This window comes from Elephantulus edwardii, unplaced genomic scaffold (genome assembly GCF_000299155.1).
Source record: "Elephantulus edwardii isolate Elephantulus edwardi_28Jun2011 unplaced genomic scaffold, EleEdw1.0 scaffold00007, whole genome shotgun sequence".
In the NCBI taxonomy this organism is placed as follows: Eukaryota; Metazoa; Chordata; class Mammalia; order Macroscelidea; family Macroscelididae; genus Elephantulus; species Elephantulus edwardii.
Genome location: NW_006399757.1, coordinates 9182498 through 9208361, shown reverse-complemented (window position 1 = coordinate 9208361; position 25864 = coordinate 9182498). Strand labels below are relative to the sequence as shown.

The 25864-nt window shown below is 37.1% G+C and overlaps 1 protein-coding gene across 1 annotated transcript in view; it reads left to right on the top strand.

Annotated features, from left to right (window-relative positions):
* The window catches only part of THSD7A (thrombospondin, type I, domain containing 7A), a 620355-nt gene that overhangs the window by 323424 nt on the left and 271067 nt on the right, over positions 1 to 25864 (top strand). The window contains exons 3-4 of the mRNA XM_006880244.1: positions 17387 to 17635; positions 20605 to 20786. Coding sequence (XP_006880306.1) covers positions 17387 to 17635; positions 20605 to 20786 — 431 coding nt within the window. The remainder of the gene's footprint in view (positions 1 to 17386; positions 17636 to 20604; positions 20787 to 25864) is intronic.

The window sequence follows — 25864 nt, the reverse complement described above, 5'->3', positions numbered from 1 at the left end:
AGAGGATTTTTCATTGCTTTATTTTTGGACATTTTCCTCCCTACTCCTTCTCAGTTCACTTTTTTTGTTCATTTGTTTGTTTTTATATTAGTTTGACACTATTCTTCATTCAAACTTTCATTATATCACAATTAAAAAAAGAAAAAAGGTTGAACAGAGGATTTAAAAGGATAGCTTGAAAAGACAAAATAAAGTATTATAACACAATATGCAAGACCTGTAACTATAGAATAAAAAGGAAAGAACTTAGTATTTCTCAAGGTGAAGGAACTGAAAAACTAAGTCAAGCCTAAGTTGTAATACTTAGGCCATAGGCAAAATCTTATATGATCTGGGAAACATTAAAAGAAGGGGAACCTAACACACAGAATCACTGTACCAAAAATAACTGGTTGGTGCTAAAATATTTCCAGAAGTATCATGTGATCAAGAGTTAAGTGTAAACAAAGGAAGATATTTAAGCTGTTCTGAATGAATTAAAGAAAGCAAGGAAACACTGAATGGTTTAAAATTAAGAAAGGTTTGCATCAGGGTTGTATCTTTTTCTGTATCTACTTAATCTGTATGCTAAGAAAATCTTTCAAAAGACTGGACTTTATGAAGAATGTGGCGTCAGGATTTGGAACAGATTAATAAATCACCTTCATTATGCAGATGGCATGACCTTGCTTGATGAAATTGAGGAGAACCTAAAGCACTTACTTCAGAAAGTCTTACTTCAGAAAGCACTTACTTCAGAAAGAAACATGGAAATGTAACTGAGAGGATGATTTAAAATAATGTTTGGTATGTCTTTGTGAGAACTGTTGCTAAATTGTAAAGGGGGAAATGGACTGAGAAGAATCATGAGAAATAATAAATAGATACAGCAAGTCAATGTGAGGAAATCAAACCAAACCAAACTTAGTGACATTGAATTAATTCAGACACAGGGAACCCATAGGATAGACTCGATCTGCTTCACAGTGTTCCTAACCCTGTCAATCTTTTTGGAAGTGGACTGTCTTATCCTTCTCCAATGGACCCCTGGTGGACTGAACCATTGATCTCTCTGTTAGCACCACATTATGTAATCAACTGTTCCATCATGGTTCTCTAGTTTGTTTGAACAAAAAAGTTGAATTTTGTTTGGAAGCTATAAAATTTTTATTGTGGTGGTAATAGTTTCCCATCAATTTGGAACAGACTCATTCCTGAACCTCCAGCTGGTTTTCAGAGGAAGTGAATCATACAAGAGGAGATTTACAATATTTTAGGTAAACAGAAATAGATATTATGTTCATGGAATTTTTGTTACATGTAGTCATGGTTATAGGTAACTACAAAATAAAAGTAAAGAGAAAAGATTACAAATATTATTTTGGAAAAATTATAGCCTTTTTCTTAATTTTTATGAATACTTACTTCAGTGTGCTATGCTGATTGAAAACTATAATAATTTCAATAGAGCAGTAATCATGATGCCCAGCTTATCCTAGTGTTGCCAGGTTAGATGAGTGTTGGCAGAACTCAATGTTGTAGTAAATAGAATACTTTCAAACCATGATCATGACACAAATTTTTCTCAATTTGGGACACTAATTCTTCAGGTTTATTATGTTTATTTATCTTTCTGCCATAAAATTTATGTTGTTGTTGTTGTTAGAAGCCATCAAGTCAAGCGTGACTCATAGTGACCCTATAGCAAAAGATCTGAATGCTGTTCTATCCTGTGCTGTCTTCACACTTCCTGACACACAAGAACCCGGTGCAGCAGTCATCATGTCAGTTTTCCTCTTCTTCGCCGACACTCTACCCTCCCCCCCATCATGTCCTTCTCCAAGGAATAGTGCCTCCTAGCAACACATCCAAATTTTGTGGCGTGAAGCCTTATCCTTCTTGTCTCCAAAAATCACTCTGACTGCACTCTCTCAATGACAAATCTGTTCGGTCTCTTGGCCATCTATGGGATGTTCCTTGATTTTCTCCAACACCACAGCTCAAAGGTGTCAGTTCTTTTTCTGTCATCCTATTCATTGTCCAGCTCTTGATGCATATGGTTTGAATCAAATGTCTTCAAACTGACATCATTACTCCTCATTAATTTGGAGAGGTCTCTAACTACAGATTTTCCCAGTGCAATGCATCTCCTTATTTCTTGACTGCTCGTACCAGGTATGAATTCAAGCAAGATGAAGGTGTTGACAGTTTTAATCTCCTCTAGCATTTTCTTACTCTTTTTGTTTAGGTAGAATTTAAAAAACATTTTTTTTTTACTTTTTGGGTTTTTTTTTTTACTTTTTTATTATACTATTTACAATATTCAAATACACTGTCTTTCACATGAGTTCCTTCCCACTGACAAAAATTCCTTAATGCTAGAAAATAGTTTCATGGAAAGAATTGCCCAAATTGATCATGCTACTTATCACTTTTGACTGGGTAAGAGGTGGTTCTTTCCTTGTATTATAGATCTGTCTATAATTTCACTTGTTGCGATGGACTTGGAATTCTGCCATGACTCTTCACTCTGATTCTCTTAGAGCAGCATGAGTGATAAGAAAGCAGCTGCATGCAAGCATTCACCGTGTGAAAGGATAGAAAATCTATATGCTGGCTGTTTCATTGATAAAGGCCTCATGGCTATAGCAGATTATCTCATTACTAAAGATGAGACATGCTGATAACCTCACATTCGGCTGCTGACCAGCAACGGGGCACTCAGCTTTAACAGGGACCATATGACACTCCAGCTGGCAGGTGACACCGTTTGGCACTCGTCCCCAGTACAAAAGATTTTTCAAATATCAAAGCAAGAGAAAAGATTTTTGTCCTTATAAAAATAAGTAATTCACTGTGCTTGTGTTTTGCCTTCTTATAAACTTCGCTTTGGGTTAGCTGAATCTTGGCAAATTTACACTGAAAATATGTAAAGAATTAATTTAAAACTACAAATAAGTGGTAAATGATAGAAAATGTCATTACTTGTGTTTAAGAAAGGAAACTTGCTTGAAACGGATGAGGGAGAGAACAGTTTAAAAGCTGCATATTATAGGGTATTATGATTATCATAAGAGTCCAGAATGAAGGTTCCATACTGGAGTGTACCCAGGGCGGGAGGATTGTATACCAATGAAGGAATTTTTCTTTTACTTTTCAAAGAGAAGAGTGATCTGGGGGGTTGGGAGAAAAAGTGCAACAAGGAATGACTGGAAATCCAAAAGCTCTGTAAATGTTCATTAAAATTAATTGATTAATGCATAAACATAGTTCAAATAAGACAAGTCTTGTTCTTTAAAAAGATTGAATCTGAAGCATAAGCAAATCAGGTTTTAGATTGGTTTATTGTCATTATGTGCTCTCAAGATGGCTGCAACTCATAGCACTCTATAAGTAACAGATGAGAAGCTTGTCCTATCATCTGCCGTCATCATCATCATCTTGAAGCAGTTGCTGTAGTCACTGTGTCATACCATCTCCCTGAGGATCTTTCCTCTTGCCCTTGCTGGCATCCCAGTTTTGCAAGCGTGATATCCTTTTAAAAGGAATAGCCTCTCCTGGATTTATCAAATTTATTTGCATACTATTTTTTAGTACAATAAAATTGTAAGTGCTTAGAATTCTGCAGATGGCAAAAGACATTTTAGGCCTGTTATAAGTACAAATGTGATTTCCTTTTCTAAGAAGCCATATGATCTTATCCAAGTTTAATAAGTTTTGTGGAGAAATTATGTACATGGGCTAAACATATGTGATACATAGTTTCACCATCTTTTGCCCTCAAAAGCACTCTGGTTTCACTTCCTTCAAGACATAATTGTTTCTTCTTTTGGCCATCCATGGGGTATTTAGTACTCTTTTTCCAACATCGCAACTCAAAGGCACAGATTCTTCTGTCATCCTTAGTCAAGCAATTTAGAAATCTATGGCTTGAATCAGACACACTTTAGTCTTCAAACTGACATCATTCCTCATTCGTGCTTGAGAGAGGATCCTGACAGCAATTTTTCTGCTGCAACGTATCTTTTGATTTCTTGACAGCTGGTACCAAGGGTGTTGATTGTGGATCCAGATAAGATGAAATTGTTGACAACTTCAAGCTTTTCTCCTTGTTTCATTATGTAGACTATTGAGCTAGTGGTAAGGATTTTTATTTTCTTGATGTTAAGATGTAATCCATATTTAAGGCTGTTGTCTTTAATCCTCTTCAGCAAGTGTTTCACATTCACTTCACTTAACAACAAGTAAGACAAAATCACCTACTTAGTGCAGGTCATTGAGGAGTTGTCCTCTGCTTCTGATGTCACATTCTTCTTCCTAAAGTTCAGCTTCTCAGATTATTTTCACAGCATGGAGATTGAGTAAGTGTGGCGAAAGGATATGGGGGGGGGGGAAGCCCTGTTGCACAACTTTCTTGATTTTAAAGCATATGGTGTATAGATTTCATATGAACACAATTAATTGTTCTGGAATTTCTATTCTCTGTGTTAGTCATAATTTGTTTTGATTAAAACAGTCATATGTTTTGTATGGTCAATAAAATACAAATAGACATCCTTCTGGTTTTCTGTGCTTTTAGCCAAGATTCATTTGACATCTGTTTGTGCCTTCTACGTCCAGCTTGAACTTGAATTTGAATTGTCTGTTGATGTACTGCTCTAGCCATTTTTAAAATATTCTTCAGCAAGATTTTACTTGTGTTTGATATCAGTGGTATTGACTGGAAATTTGCAGCCTGTTGTATCAGCTTTTGAGGGGAATTGTTGTTAAGTAGTTTGGAGTAATAGAAACAAATACAGATCTTTTCCAGTTAGTTGATGAGGTAATTGTCCTTCAAATTTCTTGGCATAGACTGACAAGCACATCCAAGGCTGCATCTTTTTGTTGAAACATATCAGTTGATATTCTGTCAATACCTGGAGTTTTTGCTTGGTTATTTTGGGTTTTTTTCCCCCCAACAAATTCAGTGCTACTTAAACTTCTTGCATTAATGTTGGTTCTTAATTATATGTTGCTTCCTGAAATCATTCTATGTCTGTGGTCCTTTTTGGTACAGTGGCTCTATAGGTTCTTTCCATCTTCTTTTGATGTTTACTGTATAATTCAAGATTTTGCCCACAGCAGCATTTAGTGTTGCAATGCAAGTTTTGAATTTGTTCTTCAGTTCACTCATCTTGAGAAATGCCAAGCAAGGTCTTCAATTTTTATTTTCTACTTTCAGATTTTGCACATTTTATTGATGATGCAAAGGCATTTGACTTTGTAGATCATAACACATAATGAATACCATTGGAAACAACATGAATCCCAGAACACTTAAGTGTGTTCATGCTAAACCTACCCCAGACCAAAAAGCTTTTGTCCACATAGAACAAGAGAACACTGCATAGTTTAAAAACAAGAAAAGTGTGCCTGAGGACTGTATTCTTCTCCATATTTATTCAAACTGTATGGACTTTATGAAGAAAAATGTGGCATCAGTATTGTAGGAGGACTCATTAGCAACCTGTGTTTTTTAGATGGCTCAACCTTGCTTGCTAAAAGAGAGGGGGACTTGAAGTGCTTGCTTTAGAAGAACAAAGACTATAGCCTTTACATGCATATGAAGATATCAGAAATACTATGGCTTAAATCAGATATATCTTAGTCTCTAAACTGGAATCTTTTCCCTTAAGCACTTTAAAGAGGTCTTGACAAAAGATTTTCCCATTAGGTCTTTTTCTTGACTGTTGCTAATATGGTTGTTGATTGTAGACCCAAGTAAAATTAAATCCTGGACAACTTTAATCTTTTTTCTCTTTCTATAGTGTTACCTGTTAGTTAATCAATAAAATTACATTAATACTGCATATATGGTTTTAACCTAGGAACTTCGTATGTTATTGGTTAGTATTAAAGAAACCAATTTCTTTCTTGGAACAAATGAGCTAATCATATAATAGTTGTGATTATTATCTCATAAACAGAGTAAAGAGCTGTTAGTTGCTTTCACATAGATTCTGACTCCTGGCTACCCCATCCGTTAAGAGTAGAATTAATCCAGAGAGTTTTAAGGTTGTGAGCTGATAGAAGCAGATCTCCAGATCTATCTTCTTTGTACCTTTGAACACTATTTGACAAGTAGCCAAGACTTTTGTTTCCTGTATTTACTGTGGGGTTTGGGCAGAGAATGAAACCAAAACCTAAAACTGTTGCACTCAATTCAGACTCCCAGTGACCATACTCAGGATAAACAGAAGAACTTCCTCATGTGGTTTCCAATTTTTATGGGCTCCTATAGCTTTTCTTCCATGGAGATACTGGTGGGTTTAAATTGCTGGCCTTTGGGTTAGTAACCAAATGCTTGACTGCTGTACCAGCCAACCTCCTTTAGCAGATTATACAAGTAAAAATATTTTTTATTTATACAAACAAAATTGGTATTTTGTGTTAGCTCACAGTACAAAAATTGGAAATGCTTGTTAGATTTAAAAAAATTAATAATCTATCATAATATAAAGAAAATATCCCTAAAATGTGGATTATTTTATCAAATTTATTTGCATATTTGCTGTTAGGGACCTCTCTAAAGTACTCAAGAGCAACGGTGTCTCTTTGGAGACGAAGGTGCACCTGATACAGGCCATGGTCTTTGCAATCACTTGTTGTGCGTCAGAGAGCTGGGCAATGACTAGGGAGGACAGAAGGAGAATTGATGCCTTTGAGCTGTGGTGCTGGAGAAGAGTATTAATGTACCATGGACTGCCAAGAAAACAAGCAGATTCATCCTAGAGAGGGTTAAACCAGGCTGCTCCTTGGAGGCAAGGATTCTGGGGCTTCGTCTGACATACTTTGGACATGTTGCAAGGAGAGACAGGTCTTTGGAGAGGGACATCATGCTGGGTAGAGTAGAGGGACAGCACAGGAGGGGAAGACCCTCTATGAGGTGGATTGATTCAGTGACTGGGATGATCGGGATGGGTGTGTCAGAGGCAATGTGAATGGCACAGGATAGAGCAGGGTTTAGGGCTGTTGTACATAGGGTTGCTATGAGTCGCAAACAACTCGACGGCCCATAACAACAACAACTATTTTTTTTAGTACAATAAAATTGTAAGTGCTTAGAATTGTAAGGTTAATTCTGCAGATACTAAAAGACATTGTTAGGCCTATTAAATGTACAAATGTGATTTATTTTTCTAAGAAGTCATATGATCTTATCCAAGTTTAATAGGTTTTTTGGAGAAATTATGTACTTGATCCATACATGAGAAAGAACATGGACTGAGCAACTCACCAATCACCCAACACTTCCAGTGCTATATTTTTCAGGCTGAAGAGTAACACATCTCTCCAACAGAATTTGACGTTGACAAAACTAGCTCTGTTAATTGAGATGAGTGCGCACATGTTGCAATTGACTGTCATAACTTTAACTTGCTCTAAAATTCCCTCAGACTTATTCTTAATTCTTGTGCTTTCTTACTGGCACCCTCCTAGCAAATAGTTATGCTGATCCTTCACCACATTTTGACTAGTGTTGCTTCAGAGGGGTTTCCTATGCTGGGAAGGTGGTTGTTATTGTGGTTAGGTGTCATCAGGAAGAGTATGACTCATAGCAACACTATGAACAGAGGATCTGAGTCCTGTTCTAATCTGTGCCATGCCAAGGTAGAAAACTAAAAGTCATTCCAAAACTTTCTTGTAGCCAAACTTCTAAATGTAATTTGTTATTATGTACCATTGAATCAAACCAGTTAATACCTGACCAAAAGTAGCTTTTCAAAGGCATGAAATCACAGGGGAGGAGATTGTTCATCTCTCTCCTGAGGAGGTAACTGGTGAATTCTAATCACATGCCTTTGTGTTGGCAGTACAACTCCTAACCACTAAGCCATGAGAGCTCCCAAAATGAAATTTAGGCTTGGAATGACATGGAGTAGAATTGGAGTATGATTCCAAACAGGCAAATAGGGATGGGTAGCAGTATCTGATTCAGCAGGAGAGTTTTGAGCAGAAACCCCGTAGTTTCTAATAGCTACAGCAGCTACTTTACGGATCAGAAAATGATGCTGAGATTCTGAGGGCTGAAAGTTGTTCGGGAAGTTTGACTTAGACCTTGAATGACTTCCAGGCCTTGTCAGGGAATTGAATCCACTTTTGGTGCTAATAAATTCCATTTTGTGTTATTTATTCCATTTCTGTCTGCAAGAAGTGGAGCTATATTGTTAAAGATTCATTTGCCAACTTCAGATATTGGATGGTTCATAGTTTCAGAATTGTTGAGGGAATAGATTATGGATCAATGCTTCTCAAGCCTTGGCATGCATATGGGCCACCTGAAGACAACATTAAAATATAAATAGTAATTCAGTAGTGAAGAAATGGGGATTTGAGATTCTGCATGTTTTCAATTAATTATGTTGGTTCATAGATGATCCTCTGGGCAACAGAACTCTAGACCAGACTAAGCCCTCAGGATATCTTCAACCTACAAGCCATACTGAAGGTATTAGATTTAAGCAAGATAAGAGATTGTTCTGACTTCCTTTATTATTTTCCCAGCAGGTCAATGGGAATATCCAAAATAAAATCATGAATTCTTTTTATTTAAAAAAATTTATTAGTAAAACAAAGAACAGAAAAGGCTTTCTTTCCTCCTATATTACTATATCCAGATAAGGAACATTAATCGTCTAAGTGGTTAAGGGCTCACTTGGTTGCCAAAAAGAATTCAAAATCAGCATCAGTTCTGTGGGAGGAAGTTATAGCAGAATGCTTCGATAAGGATTTATAGCCTTGTAAACTCTATACAGTATACCTTATTTTGAGCGGGAAGTGGCTCATTGGCAATTTGTTTGGTTAGTTTAGATCTAGATAGATCAATTGATTGGTTGCTCATATGAGTTTCAACAGGTTTGATTGTGAATTTTAAAAGCCTCAACCAAGCAATTTACAGGTTCTTCTAACTACTTTGATTCAGATAGAAACTCTACCTATCTCAAAGAGTGAGCTGTGATAGCACACTCTTTATAGGGAAGTACTGCTGACTAAGACCAAGTTTCCTTGGCAGTTCAGATCTGCCAACTGCTTCTTGGGAGAATGATAAGCAATCTACTCCAGGGCTTTGGGAATCCACTGGAGGTTAGCTAAGAACTGAGTGTCACTAAATCACAATGAGCTTACCTCAAAAGTCACATATTTATTGCCAATACCTATTTTTGTTGTTGTTGATCGCTTTCAAGTCGAGCATGACTCATAGAGCTCCTATGAACAAAAGGCCTGAAGCCCTCTACTACTATAGACAGTTATCAAAGTTCAAAGAGTTTCTGGAGGCATGTTGTTTAGGAAGAGGAGCCTACTCCTGTTGTCAATAGCCTACAATATCATATTTTCTATCCATTATTTTTGTCTGGTTTCCATGAGAAGGGTAAATCAGCACATGATGATGCTTGGGAGAATAAAGTTTTAAGCCACATTTAGAGACTTTTCTTGTGGATAATCCATACAACCTAGGTCCTGAGGGTTTGCTTCTAAGACAAAAAGATGGAAAAACTTAACCAAAAAAAAGCTCTTAAAAAGAATTTGAAGGAAGAGGAAAAGGAGAATCATTGCTTAGGGGCACTGAGCATCTGTTAAAGATTTGTTTAAAGAGTGGAAAACAGGACTTAGGGACACAGGGCCCTAAATGTCTCTCTGAAAGGGTCAGTTGTTGTTTGAGAGAGGAGGAAAAATGGAACTATTGCTTAGGAACACTGAGCATCTGTTAAGGATTTTTCTAAAGAGCAGAAAGCAGGACATGGGACACAGGGCTGTGAGTGTCTCTCTGAAAGCACCAGTTGTTGTTCACCATTATAGCTGACCCTCCAGTGGGTTTTCAGAGGCAGTCAATCACATGGGAGGAGACTGCCCATCCTTCTCCCAAAGGGGCAGAGGGAGTATGAATGGCACAGCCCCTCAGTGCCCAGAGCAAAAAGCAGATAAAGAGACCACAGCCCAGCCTCATGTTGCCTCTAGAACTCCAGCAGCAGCAAGAGATTCATTTTTATTCATTGGTGACTCACAGACTGACAGTTATGGCAACGACAATGGAGTTTATTAGGGAACTGAGTAAGTAGGGCAGGCAAAGAATACCTCACAGTACAAGTCCAGTCTTTAGCCCAACAGTTCCAACACACAACTCCTCAATAAGTCAAGACTCTGCTTTCAGTTCAACAGTCAAATACAAATAAACCAGTAAGGTTTGCCTTATAGTAGTCACAGCCAAATCATCCAGTAAGGCTTGCCTCAGAGCATTTATAAATCAGGTTTTCCTTCAAACATTCAGCAAGAGCAGCCAAACCTTTAACTGTAGCCAGCACGAATGCAAGAAGCCTCAGGTCACACTTTGCCATCATTTGTCCACAGCAGTGCCACAGTCTCTTCACCACCAGGGTTTCACACTTACCAGGGTCTTGCCACTACAAGCCTTGCTCGCCTTAAGTCTTGTCGCCTAATGTGGAAAGCACCTGTTTTCTTATCCTAGTCCCACAGCTATTGACTATTTGCAAGACCATGCTGATTTGCAAGACCATGTGTTTTCATTTAAGCTAACTGAAGACCAGAGGAGGCTAAGTTAATGGCTAAAAAGAAGCCAACTTAGGCTACCACCACAGGGTTTTGAAGTGGATAGAGGTGATGGTGTCATAACCTCATAAACTTAATTAATAAAATATGGCAATGTTGAAATTATAACTGTATGCTCTGCTGAGGTTCTACAAGTGGATTCTTTTTATGTAAACACAATGAGAAGAGTATCATTGAATGACAGTTAACCATGGCTAAGTGAAAACCTGGGAGAGGACAATGGGAAAGGCACATAGTCTTAATTGACAGAGAAATTTGTAGTTGGTATTCAGAAAATGAGAGTCTTGAGAAGTTTCTGTTTAAGAAGCTGAAAAAAGAAGTGATATTTGGGGAGATTAATTAGGGAAACTTGAGAAAGCAAGTATGTTTCCATAGGTATTATGGTCATTAACATGGGCAATGGAAATAATTTTGGGAGAGGATTTGGAGTGGCATTCTATTTTCATGTAGCATGATGTGAATTAATGAAAACAGAATAAAATAAATTTTACAGTTAATCAGCCTTAGCATTGATCTACAATAAAAAAAATCAAAAATACTGTATAATCTTTGCTTTGTTATCCCTTGAGAAGCTATCTTTAATGACAAATATTTAACTTTGTTCCCTGCTTTTTATTTCAAATGGTTATCTGCTTACTCTGATACAAAGTGTGCAAAGTAACATCTGCTCTGTCTCAAAGCCAAGCTTTTGTTCTATCCAGTCTAAGCCATCTGGGCTATCCTGAACATGAAAATGAAAAGGAAGCTGTCAGAGTGACCATCACATCTCCCAGCAGCTTGCCCTTGAGTAAACAGCTCAGGTCTTTGACCTCTTGGAGGCCTATGTTCTTGTGAAAATCACGATGAACTAAAGTTTTCCCAGGATCTACAATTTTAGCCTTTTCCATGGCCAGCACAAATAGGGAGTGGTAGTGGAAGCAGCTAAATAAATTAACAAACATAGATAATGTGGTTATTGAATTTAGTCTCACTGAGAATCACAAAATGAAATGACTAAATATCACGGTGTTCATGGCCCTACCAAGGTCCACTGTAAACTTATGTTTGCATAAGTTTTTGTATTTGTCTGATATAGGTTAGGGTAGGGTTCAGATCCATTATTCATAGAGTCAATGCCAGCTAACAACAACTGCTAACAGAAAGTTTAATTGGAATCCATCAGCCACTATCTGGTGGTTTCCAAAAAGATTCACAGCCCTATCTATCAGGTCCTTAAGAGCTAATCACTATCAGTGATTAGTGGGTGGGACATTGAAGTCCCAGGATATGAATGCTTGTCTACCTGTTATTGTTTTCAGCTGTGAAGGTTATAATTTCTGAAAGTACATATACCATCCAAAGATTTAAATTTAATGCCTACTCAAAATTTCTGCCTCCTCCTTACTGGAAATCTCTACATACTTTATATACCCATACAAGGACATTAAATGGTGAACTCTGCAATTACAGACAGTCCCTAAGTTATAAAGGAGATGCATACCTTAAAGGTATCCTAGTGCAAAAAAAGGCTTCAAGATTTTTCAGTTATTTAAAAAGTGCACAAGCAGCTAGTGGAGGTGAGGGTGATAAATAGTTTGTTATTAGTAGGGGCTGGTTCAGTCTTTTCAAAAAGAGGGCAAATTTATATCACATTCAAGAACATTTTTTTTAAAAAAATTGACCTTCATGCTTAAGGAGTCTCTTAAAACTCTTTTAACTATCCACTAAGTCTTTTCAACTCTTATAGTTTATCATTCCTTTTCATTTTCATGGCTATTCTTTTGTTCCTACCTGCATAAGCCTCATAAGCAAAAAAGGATCCTCTTTGAATTTTAGTTCTGCTATTTTCTGGCTGCATGAGTTGGGATATTTGAGATTCAGTTTTCTTATCTATTAAAAAAGGCAGATAACTGCTTTAAAGAGCAGATTTGATGGTTACATGAGATAGTCTTGTAAAGCTTAACACAGCTCCTAACTCATAGCAGACATTCAGTGGTAATTCATCGTCATTTTACCATGGGAGCTTTGGTGGCCTAGTGGTAAGGAACTGCCCTTCCAAACCAAAGACACATAGGAGGAATCCACCAGCTGTTCTGCTGGAGAAAGATGGGTAACCTCTTTGTGTGTGGTTTACTGTCTCTGAAAACCCACTTGGGGATCTTCTATGAGTCATTGATTCCACTTCAATAACACATCCTAGCGTATTCAGCTCCACCACTTAGTAAGCAAGATCTTGGGAAAATGTCCTAACTTTCCTGTGCCTTCTTTTCCTCATCTCTGGGTTGAATGAAGTAGGCATAATATTCTACTACCAAGTGGTTTTTTTCTGAAATTTAGATAATTTAACACATTTAACATACATAAAGAATAGAGCAAAACTGGCACTTACTAAACACAACCCAAAACATTCCAGACCCTGTGCATCACCTCGCAGAGGGAACCCTTGCCAACAGTGCCATGTCATACATATGTTTGCTTATATTTGGAGTTTGCTCTTAGATGTATAATCACTTGTTTGTAAATTGGTTGTATTAAGTATGTGTTTTGCACATTACTGGTCTTAATAACTTAGATATGTATGTTTGTTTATTGTTTGCTCTTATGAATACAGCAATTATCTGTGAGATGCTTTACTAAAACAGAGTTGCAAGACTAAGACAGATTAGGAAGCAGGATTGACCACCCATTTCTGAAATAACAGGACTTTGAAAACTTTATGAATAATAGAGCTTATTTGTGTTAGACATTTAAGTAGAGAACTGGAGGTAGAGCCCTCAAATTGGAAGACACTAAAAAGCAAAGAACAGTCTCAAATATCTACTGATAATTAGAGTGTGCAATGTATAAAGTATGATTGTAGGAAAGGGGACATTATAAAAAATGAAATGGAAAAATTAGTATTATCATTGTCATAACCCTCTGCCTCCAGTACCAGCAGCAAGTATTCTGTCATCAACCAACCACCAGAAGTTAAATAAAACATCGAGACAGTTTAAAGGTTTTTTCTCTCTTGTTGTTGTTGTGTGCATTTGAGTCAGAACTGACCCTATTGCTTACCCTTCAAGTAGGTAGTCAAGAGGCAGTAAATTACATGGGGTGGACTGCTTCTCTTTCTCCATAGAGCAAGCAGGTTTTTTCAAACCATGTACCTTTGCGTTGGTGGCTCAGTTCCACTTAGTACCACTAAGCCACCAGAGCTCCTTTTATGGACCTAAATGAGTGAGCATAAAATGTGCATTATTTCTAACACTCACAATTAGCCACTTATCCTACAATATATACATATAGAAGAACTATATTAGTGTAGTCTACAGGAAACTGAACTGCTACCCTATAGGTGTGTTCTCTCAGACAATTAAAATCCACCTGGGATTCCACAGGAGCACTATGGTTAATCTCCTCCTATGTTATTTACAGCCTTCATATATCTGCTGAAGGGTCAAATATTATTTGATTCCTATTTTGTAGCAATGACTTAAACAAGGGGAAAAATCTGTCTTATGTTTCACCCACTTACCAAAATTATTAACAACAAAATATTTTATAATTTCATTAATTCCTGACATCTCATTTTAACAGAGGGAACTCTAGTGGCCTAGTGGTAAGAATCTGTGCTGCAATATCAAAGGCATATGGTTCAAAAAGTGCCACCTCCTCTGTGGGAGAAGGATGGACAATCTCCTCCCATGCATGTTAAGCCTCTGAAAACCCACTGGAGGATCAGTTATGGGTTAGTTCTGACTTGACAGTACACAGCAACTATGTCCTTAGATTTCACCTTAGTAGCTTGCTCCTTCATGCAAATTACTCTTCCAACTCAGTTATTTTAACTTTGAACTCTTATCTTTTGTGCTTATTATTTATGAATAGTTACTTAATGTATAGTTGTTAGAATAATTTTGAGTAAACAGCAATTGAAAATTGGCCTTCTGTTTGTGTTAGTAATGCTCCATATGAGAGTGTGTGTGTGTGTGTGTGTGTGTGTGTGTAATTACATACTAGGTCTTCCCTAGAAATAGTAGCACACTTGCAAAGTTCATGGATAGTTCAAAGCTGGAGGCTGTGAAATAGTGATACTAATTGGATCACACATAATGTGTCAGTAATTTAGACATTGAGTTGTATTGTCAGTTTAAACTGAAAAGTAGGGCAGAATGGTTAATACAATGGCCTCTGATTTAAAGCAGCTAACTTTAAATTCCAGTATACTATCCACTTCCTAAACAACATGCGTCTGGAAACTCCATGAACTTTGATAAAAGATGATAGTTATAGAAAGGCTTCAGGACTTTTATTCATAGGGTTGCCATGTATCGTGCTCTACTGACGACAATCAACAACAACAACACAACATATACTAGCTAAGGGAGCGCTGGAGGCTTGTAGGATAGTAAGGTTTTGGTGCTACCAACCCAAAGGCAGGTATTTAAAATACATCATCTGCTCTGTGGGACAAAGATGATCTATCTCCCCTTGTGTAACTTACTGCCTCTGAAAACTCACTGGAGGGTCAGCCATGAGTCTGTTCTTGATGGTATAAAACAGCACTTGCTACCATCTTGAATGTGTTTCCTAACCTTTTAGAGGATTCTTCCCTATGAAATGGAGCTGACAAGGGTATCTATGTAACAAGATTTGGGGGAAGCATTACATAAAATAATGTGAGGAAAATTTTAAACCATGACTCTATAGGACTTCTTAGGTTCTATCAAGCTTCACCTTTCTGTGATTTACCATAGTCCACATTTAGCATCACTTGGATCAGTGGAGAGAATCCAGAACTGTCATTATTGTGCCATCAAGCACTTCTCAGGCAGTGAGAGATCTTGAAATTTCACATAAGCAGGTGTAGGAGCTGTGTTGACTTATATCCCAGAAAAGCAGATAATTTTTAATAACTGTCTGATTGTCACAGCTTCCATGGTCCCCACAATGAGCAAGTTCTGTTATAAGAATTGTTAGCTTTAGAGAAGCTCAGATCTTTGTCCGACTACCATCTATCAATAATTTCTCCAGTGCAAATTCAATTTATCCACAAGGGTTATCTTGCCTTCAGCAATATGACCTAGTAACACAGTTGACAATCTAAATATCATCAGGTTTCCAGGTTAACTGTAACTGGAGGCAGTTAATCAATGGTCAGATTCTTTACAAAAGAGAAAGATATTTTTAACCTTTTGCCCACACATATACCATTAACTCAATACATATTATATGGGGGATAAGTGCATTACAATAAAATAAAATAATCTTGAGAAAGGACTTTGTTTTAAAAATTAAGAGGAAAGAAAATATGAAGGATATCACAAAGGAGATAATAAAAAACCACTATTATCAGGTGATTCTATTACCCACATCTCTCAACTCAAACAGATTGGCTTTGATGCTGTGAGTCCTAAGTGTCTCCCTAGGAATGTGATCTTAGTACCCATGCTGGTAGGATTAAGAAGACTGAATCTAAATTGTTACATTAAAAGGAACCTTCCTCCCTCCATGGTTGATCACCACAGTTAAATATAGTACCTGAATGAGAAGGCAGAATTAACTGTTCAATCCCCATTGGACCAGATGGCTCTGCCATGGCGACAAGCTGCCTTTGTCTCATAAAAATACACTCTCAGTTATTGAGAATGGGCAAGAGTTCAACTAAGAAGCAACATAAACCCATCCATTTCCAGGAAAGCTCCTCAATATGCATACCCCACAAATAATTAGCAACTATGATATCATTTCAGTCTTTGTATACAGACATTATACTTTATGTCTAACATCCTTTTAAGTAAAAAAAAAGAATATCTTCCTCACTCTATTATTGTGTTTCAGTCAGACTGACTCGAAGCTGACTCTCCGGAATTCCAAGGCTGTAGAAGGAGCATAGGAGGAGATTGCCTATCTTTCCTACTGAGCCTGCCACTAGTGGCTGAATTCCGAGAAACATGTGATTCCCTGAAGACCATCTCACCAGATTGCCCTTATGAAGGAGTTGTTTTTGTGTGCTGTCAAGTCAGAACTAACCCATGGCTGACCCTCCAATGGGTTTGCAAAGGCAGTAAATCACATAAGAGGAGATTGCCCACTCTTCTCCAGCAGAGCAGCTGTTGGATTCGAGCATGAAGGAGCAGCAAAGCGTCAACATAAATAGTTTACTGATAAAATAATTATTAGAGATATATTTGAAAGAGATCTCTTAATTGTAGATATAATTATATTTTAATGTTTGAATATTTCGAATTAGGATAACTGTATGTATATAAATATATATACACACACACATTCTTAAAGACTATTTAAATATTTTAAATTGTATGTCAGTATGCATACAATATAATGGTTACACTTAAAGTTTCAAAATTACATTTAAAATAATATAAATATTAGACATATTTTAAATTACTTTTCTCTTTTGAAAACAATGCTGTGTTAAATTAGCCAGACATATGTATGTAAATCTTTAAACAGAACAAAAATTAGCATATGCTAATGGTTCTTGTTTTCTCATTTTCTAAATGAAAAGAAATCTGGAATGAGTGAAATGAGCAATATGGTAAACTTAGTTTCAGCTAATTTTGCTTAATCCCTCCCCCCACCCTCAATTTCCTATAACCAATTTAACAACCCTTACAAAATAGGAGAAATGTAAATGTTAGTTTTGAATCTAACGACTTTTTCACATCGTAAATGTTGATGTACTTTCAATGAAATTGCAGTTGCCCCTCAAAATAGAAATAAATATGCCCAAGCTGATTTCACTCTTGAGTATAGAAGATGGATGTCATAATTGCCTGTGAATCTGATAAGAATATCAATGCCTTTTCCCCCCCAGCTTTTGCCAGCAAGAGAAGCTACCCTTGACCTTTCAGTCCTGTGTGATCACCAAAGAGTGCCAAGTGTCTGAGTGGTCGGAATGGAGCCCATGCTCCCAAACTTGCTATGATACGGGGTCACCTAAAGGCACCCGCGTAAGGACACGCACCATCAGGCAGTTTCCTATTGGCAGCGAAAAAGAGTGCCCAGGACTTGAAGAGACAGAATCCTGTACGTCCCAGGGAGAAGGCATCGAGCCCTGTGCCATGTGAGTAAATCAAGAGGGGGTTGCAGTTTTGATACAACGGTTGCCAAATTTGCATGTCCTTCAGGCTAGGCTGCTTGACTTAACTAGTCAGTATTGTTGAGGAATAGTGATTTTGTATATTCTAAGCAGAAAAATGGGACTTCACTTTATACATAGTATCTTAAAGAATCCCTGCTTATCAGAGGAGGTGTCCTTAATTGTAGAATCCTCACAAAGACTAGGTTTTTAATAGACATTTATATACATATTTTCTATAATACAAGTTGACAATGTTCTTGATAATAGGCTGAATTCAACTCTGCCATTGGAGCCACAGACAGTATATAAACAAGTAAGTATGGTTATGGTGCAATAAAGCTTATTTATAAAAACAGAAGATACGATGGGTTTGGCTCCCACATTATCATTTGCCCACTTTCTGCCTAAAAGGAGACAATTTGAAAAACATAAGCCTCTGTTACTTATTAACAAAGTCCTACTAAAAATCAATACTGTATATAATGAGTGTAATATTGAATACAGTGAAATGCAAAAATATTAGTTTGAATAATGAGACTATTTTTTTTTGATGACAGAGATCATGCTTATTCATTTTTGTCACTCGTGTTTTTCACAGTGAACTCTGGGGGCATGCCAGCAGGAGTTCCGCTGTTAATCCAAAGGCATCACCTCTCTAGTAGTTCTAGTCAGCTAGCAGATCCATGAAGAAAAGATGGGCAATTTTGCATGGAATTTACAGCCTCATAACCCAATGGAGAGTCAGCTGAGTCAATTCCGATTCAAAAGCAGTGAGTTAGCAAGTGAGAGGGCTTATCCCAATACAGTCTGACAGTACAGTACATGCCTCATAAATGGGCATTGAATTCAGATGGAGCAAGACTATTCCTGAATTATTGAGTTAATTTAATTTTGTCCTTAAAAAATGAACTACTGTTAACTCTCCTGGCAGTATTATTTCAGTTTTGTCTGAGTAAAGGTCATTTATGAAGTAACTTAGAACATTGTAGTTTCACGATAAATATGCAAAAACTCCCTTGCTAGCTTTCTAGGACATTGCAAATATTTAAAGATTCACGCGTGAATCAGTGACTCTTTCTAAGGGATTTTTCATAAGAATTAAGGGGGGGGGGGGAAATACAATGGAGCTCTGGTGGCCTAGGGGCAAAAAGCTGCGCCTCCTGCTGGTCTGCGGGAGAAAGATAGGCAACCTCCCCTCGTATGATTAACTACCACTGAAAACCTGCCAGAGGGTCAGCTAAGGCTCAGTTCTGACTCTACGGTACACAACAATAACAACAACAACAACAACACTATTACTAACAGAGAGCTCTGGTGGCTTAGTGGTAAGGGGCTACAACTGCCACCCTGAAGGTACACTGTTTGAATCCATCGGCTGCTCCATTGGAGAAAGATAGGCAGTCCCTTCTCATGTTCATTCTCCCTGATTTGACAATAAATCCCTTCCTAACTTTTCTTCCTGTTCTCCCGACTTTGATGTCCTTTGTACAGTTAGCTCAAGGACTCATGAGGATTTCTGAAACATTTTCTTTCCAGTGGATTTCTTCTATTTTTCTCTCATGCTATTGCTTTATTTTTTTCTTCTAATATAGTCAAGCATTGTTAACATAATAAACCGTCCTGAATATCCTGTCCCGTCCTCTTTTTTATAGGTGGAAAGGGATTAGCATTTTTATTAATGTGCAACTAACTTACATTTATTGCTGAAAATACATTGTTATAAAAGGACTCCTTACAATGAGCTGCATTAGAACTCATTGTTGAGTTTTTAATGTACTCAGAAATACATAGCATTTTTCAAATTTTCAGTTCAAGTCTACTGACTGATGGCTCATCTGCTTTTTTCTTTCTTTTTCCAACCCAGTATTATTTGCTTATGTTTTTCTAGGGATGCTAAACTTCCTTTCTAAACACGTGTAAAATGTTAATAGTGTTGTTCCTTGGTGACCCAGTCCTGCAATTCTGTTAAACCATGAATCCCCACTTAGAAAAATGAGGAAAAAAACGGGCATGAAGGTCAGCTTTACTGTCAGGGACTTTTAGTATTGACAGAGTGATACATCTAGATCAGACATCTGAGAGCTCATTTAACCTTTTTGTCTAATTGAGATGAACATTAGCACTTCCATTTGCGCTAGTGTTAGCTCTTCATCTGATTGCAAAGGAAGCTCCTTGGGTAAGTGACACAAAGTGCTATGGGAACCATTTCCTTTATGCTTTCAACCAGCCACTTTCCTTCAGGTGAAGAAATTCCATCACTTCTATCTTCAGAGGCATCGGGAAATGCTTCTCTGGGTATTATCTCCTTAAAGCGTCTGTTGGGCTTACAAACTCTGGCATTTCCTTCACCTCATAATCTTGATCAGTCAGTGCTTGAATTGTGAACCACAGAGGTATTTTCTGTGCTTCACTGATTAGAAACTTCAGTTCTTTTCATCACTCTTCAGCCCTCAGCAGGGATGCCCCACGTACAGGAAAAAGCATTCTTGTCCTTGGCAATAAAACGAAACTCTAAAAGGCTTCGTTCTATACACCCGAAGTATGTATACATACTTCATACAGTATGAAGAATTAATGTCCACATGTTTTATTAAAACAAATGTTTGTATTCACTACTTCGACTGCTTCCCTTTGTTTATGAGCATCAGGAAAGGGCAAGCCTGAACTTAGCTTAATTGAACATAAAATTTCATATTTTCAGCATTATGCTCCCTTTTCATAAAATATTTATTAGGAGTTTCCAGTTGTTGCGATTAAAGCAGGATTGTCCTAAATTTAATCCCTTTTACAGTAAAACAGTAGCATGAAAGAAAAGGATTGAGATTGAATTTGCACCAAAAATTGATTTGAGAGAAAATGTTTCTTAAATTAGTTTTCTTAAGAGAGAGTGAAGAGAGTGGAGAAATTACTTAATAAAACAAAATGTAGTTACTGTCTCCTTTTTTATTTAGGTATGACTGGCGAACCACTGAGTGGACAGAGTGTCGGGTGGACCCTTTGCTCAGTCAGCAAGATAAGAGGAGAGGGAACCAGACCGCCCTCTGCGGAGGAGGAGTCCAGACCCGAGAGGTGTACTGTGTGCAGACCAGTGCAAACCCCCTCTCCCAACTAAAAACCCAGAGAGACAAAGAAGGTAAACTTGATTTTCTTCTCAAGGATTCTCTCTCATGGAGACCAAACAAACATATAATCGCACAGAAGGATACGTGAATTAGGGGTATGAAGAATCTATGTTTCTCTTCTTACATTAGAATTGGCATCTACTAAACAGTAATCTAAACCATGATGGTAAAAAACAACAATAACAAACAAAACCCCTTTAATATAGCCCTATTTTACTCAGTTCAAGTCTTTCTTTATATTTTCTGCCAAAAATATGTTCCTCAATGAAACTTTGAATCAAACTTTCATTGGGATAATTAATTTTTGTAGAAAATTAATCTTTAGTATACATACCTCAAGCATATATTATGATTCTTTTCCTCGTATAACACATATATTTGCAAACAATCTCATATTTTGTTGTTAAAATGTAGTGGAGCGGCTCCTTGGGAGTCGTGCTCCAGCTGGTTTAAATCTACCATGGGCTCTCTTTACAGCTCTGGAATCCCAAAACAGTGTTAGCTGGACATGAGTTGGCCCCAGCCATACAGTAATGAGGTTTGAGCCTTAAGAGAATGTTGCTGTTGTTGTTGTGTACCATAAAGTTGGAAGCAACTCATAGTAGACTCTTAAGAGTTTTCAGTGACTGTTAATCACACAGAAGAAGCTTGCCTGTGTTTCTCTTGTGAAGCAGCTGGTGAATTCTAACCACTTACCTTTAGACTACCAGTGCAACTCCTTACCACTAGGCCACCGGAGCTCCCTGGTGAGAATATGTTGTGGTTGTTGTCTTGTGCCATCAAGTTGTCTGCAACTCATAGCAACTCTATGTATAATAGACCTGAAGCCTGCCCCATCCTGAGTCAGTCTTTCTGTGACACACATACCTCCATTTACCCCAATTACTGCGTCAATCCATTTCATCTGGCATCATTCTTTCCTGTGCTATCCCTCCACCCTTCCATGCATAATATCCTTCTCCAAAGACTGGTCCCTCCTAGTCATGTGCTCAAAGTCTGTGAGATAGAGCTTCCAAATCCTTGCCTCCAAAGAACAGCTTGTTGTTACCCTCTCTTGCCAGCCCATGGTATGTTCAACACTCTTCTTCAGCACCACAACTCGAAGTCATCAATTCTTCTTCTGTCATCCTTAGTCATTGTCCATCTCTCAGATGCACAGCAAGTAAATCAAGACCCTGGCCTATATCAGGCATACATCTGTTTCTAGATTGACATTATTGCTCTTTTGTGTCTAGTATTGGTCATCCACTTCTGAAATAAAAGGCCTTTAAAACCATATTTACAATATGGAAGGAAAAGGAAATGTGGTATTGAATGAAAATTTTAACTGATGCCTTTGAGCTGTGGGGCTGGAGAAGAGTATTGAATATACCATGGACTGCTGGGAGAACAAACAGGTTCATCCTAGAGAGGGTGAAACTTGGAGGCAAGGATTCTGAAGCTTTATCTGACATACTTTGGACATTTTGCAAGGCAGGACCAGTCCTTGGAGAGAGACATCATGCTTGGGAGGGACAGCGCAAGAGAGGAAGACCCTTGATGAGATGGATTGATTCAGTGACTGGAATAGTGGGGGTAGTTGTGTCAGAGACAATAAGACTGACACAGGATAGAGCAGGGTTTAGGGCTGTTATATATAGGGTCGCTATGAGTCACAGGTGACTCAAAAGCACATACAACACATTACCATAAGACATTATATACTTAAGAATCATAATTCTAACTATTAAATTGGCCAAATTGAAACAAAATATTGAGCCAATACCCAACTTTCTATTGACAATATCCAGAAAATATAAGATTAACATTTTTGAAAAAAGAAAATTCTTTACCGGTTTGTCAAGAATAGATTGTTAAAAATCTGCAAACCAAATACATGAAAGAAAAAATGACTTGAAAGTAACAAAGATTTTAGTCTTTTTAAAGTATGTGATTTTATATTAGTATTCCTCTGAAATTGTTACCATTATTTGATCTAGTTGATATTGAATTGGCGGCTCTTAAATCTTCATGAATATGAATGTCTGATTGACAGTAGAATTTCGACCACTAATCTGCTCAACAGATATTGATTGGTTATATGGAACAACAGAGTTTCTGAAATTTTACAAGGTAGTGAGGACAGAAATATCAATAAATATTTCATGTCATTAAAGAGTTTATATTCATAATGAGGTCAGATTAATAAAATAATACTTTAAATACAATGTGATACACATTACAACTGAAATTTGGAATGACTGTTGTGGAACCTCACAAACTGAACACTTAATAACCATAGAATGTGAGCTGAGTAATAAAGCATGGAGATGTATCAGAAATGCAAGAGGGAATTTATTCCGTGCAGCTCATGGATTAAAGCACATCACTGAAGACAAATGACCAAACTTCCCTGAGATAAAAACAACTTAGGGTTCTTTGCAAATTTTTAATGGGATGCCATTCCCTTGGAAGCATATTAGTTGAACAAGGGAAAGATAAGGATGAAGACCCTAATTGCAACCAGTACATGAAAGACCAAAGAAGAATAGAATCTAGGAGAGGAATCTGAAGAATTATCACAGAAGGTAAATGACCAAGAATAATAGGAATTATAAAAACCAGGAGAAGAGAGAATTCCTCCTTTATCCAAAAAAGGCACATAGCATTGGTGACTAGTCGTGACTGGTAGAAAGATCATGAAAGGTATGTACTGAAGATAAGCATTAACAAGTTTTGCAAACAAAATTTAATTGTTCTGCATCCACTAAGTTTACACAGCATGAAAACTCATTTGGGAATATAGCTTAGGGATACACTTTACTACTAATGTATTTTGAAGTTGCATAAAATGTTTAATGCTAGTACATTAATATTTTCCTGGCCACTTTAATGACTGTATTTTTAACATTTTTGGTAGATTTATTATAGCGGGTCTTTCAGAGTAGTATTATTTCATTGCCAGAGGTAGATTGGATCCTAGTTTCTGAATACCAATAATTCCCTCATAGGTTATTACTGGGAAAAGTGCTTCAGAATTTTCAATCCAAACTAGACATTTTTAAAATCACTTTTTCATAGAGTTTTTTCCAGCTCTACCAAACCAATGAGATCAACAATGATAAAAAAGTTATGGAAAGGGAGAAGAAAAGAAAAACAAAATCCAACCCAAACATTATAAATCTGTATCTTTGGAAGTAAAGTATCTTTTGGAGTAAAGTAAATGCCAATGTAAAGGTCAATAAATAGGAAATTAATTAATTCACATAAAATTAATATTTTTTGTGTAAATACATAAAATGAATAGCTTAGATATTTTGTCCTTTCATGTCAAGTACAAAAAAATACTAATAAGCCTCTTTTAGTCTGCAGACAGCTAATCCACATTAGAAACTTTCATATTTTGTCCTTAGAACTTAAACTTTGGGGGTTTCCCCCTGGAATCATTTAATATTTTCTGCTAGAAAACGTACCCAGTAATGACATCTGCTGGCGATAAACATTTGTGAGCAGAAAGCAATCAGACCAAGGGTTGGCTCTGCAGCCTAGAGGTAAGGAGCTGCACTGCCAACCGAAAGCCAGGCCAAGGCTCGAATTCACCAGCTGCCACAGGGAAGAAAGATAGGTAATCTCTTCCTTCAGAATTTACAATTTTGCAAATTTACTGGAGGGTCAGCCATGCATTGGTTCTGACTTCATGGTGATGTCTTAGTCTTATGAAATTAATTTTTAAAAACCAAAACAAAAAGCAGGATAGGGCTCAGGATAGGGCAAGGTTCAGAACTGTCGCACACAGGGCTGCTATGAGTCACAGGTTCAACCACAACATGAATTTCATATCATTTTCTTCCAGTACTTTTGTACCAAGAAATTTTATATTGAAGTTAATTTGAATTAAGATATTTTTAACAGCTTGGGTGTATGTGGAAAAAAAATCTAAAGAACAAATAGTATGAATCTATAAAAAAGAACACTGTAGACTTTTCCCTTTTACATTAAGGAAGAAAAATTAAGATTTCATTTTGGGTTGCATTTTTCAAGTTTTTGAAGCTGATAACATCTTAGTTCCAAACATGTTGATTGTTGGTCCTAGTGAAATCATTGACGGGACTGTGTGAATTGCAATGTAATAAAAATAAAAATAATTTAAATTGGAAATCTGTGATGAATCTGATTCTTCCTGAAAGTCACTCCTCCAGATATTGTGCAAAAGAAGTGTAGTTTCCTTTGACTCTGTGTAATCACTTGGTTACAAAATGAAAAGTGAGATGTAAAGAGGGTTTAGTCACTGGAATAGATGCTAATAAAATTCACATGCTGGGAATTAGATTAAGGTAGTTAATGGTCTACACCAGGGGTAACGAAATTTGTGTTGGAGGAAGAGTTTACTGAAAACTTGTTGGGAAATAGTCAACAGCAACAATAAAGACAAAGAAAAATATGACTCAGCTTGGAAGCAAAAATATGTAAACGTGCAAATTTTTGTTACTGGATAATAACTACTCAGCCTCTGTAAAATGGTACAATTTTAAAAACTGTGATCAAAAATTTTCTTTGAAAAGTTTAAAGTGTTCCCCTTTTAGTTACTTTTTAATACATATTCATTAATCATTTTTTGACATAGTTTCCAAAGTCTAGGTCATCATATGAAAATCGCCCTTTTTTTAACAATAGAGGATGAACCATATCAGATCATAGGTGGAGGATTACTCCATTACATAACTGTAGACTTACACATGGTATATCAGCCAGACTGTTCTGCTCATACATACCTGCTGAACCACTGAGAACCACAACCCAGCCAAGCTGACACACACCCTTTGATTGTTATTTGCTTTTTTGTGTATATATATATATATATATTCTGGAGAACAACTACTTAGCCAATGGACTGGAAGAGATCCATATTTGCTCCCATTCCAAAGAAGGGTGACCCAAGTGAGTGTGGAAACTACAGAACAATAGCATTGATCTCACATGCAAGCAAGATTCTACTGAATATTCTCCAAAACCGACTGGAACAGCACATCAGAGAACTGCCAGAAGTCCAGGCTCGGTTTAGAAGGGGTCGTGGTACTAGGGATATTGTAGCTGATGTTAGATGGATCTT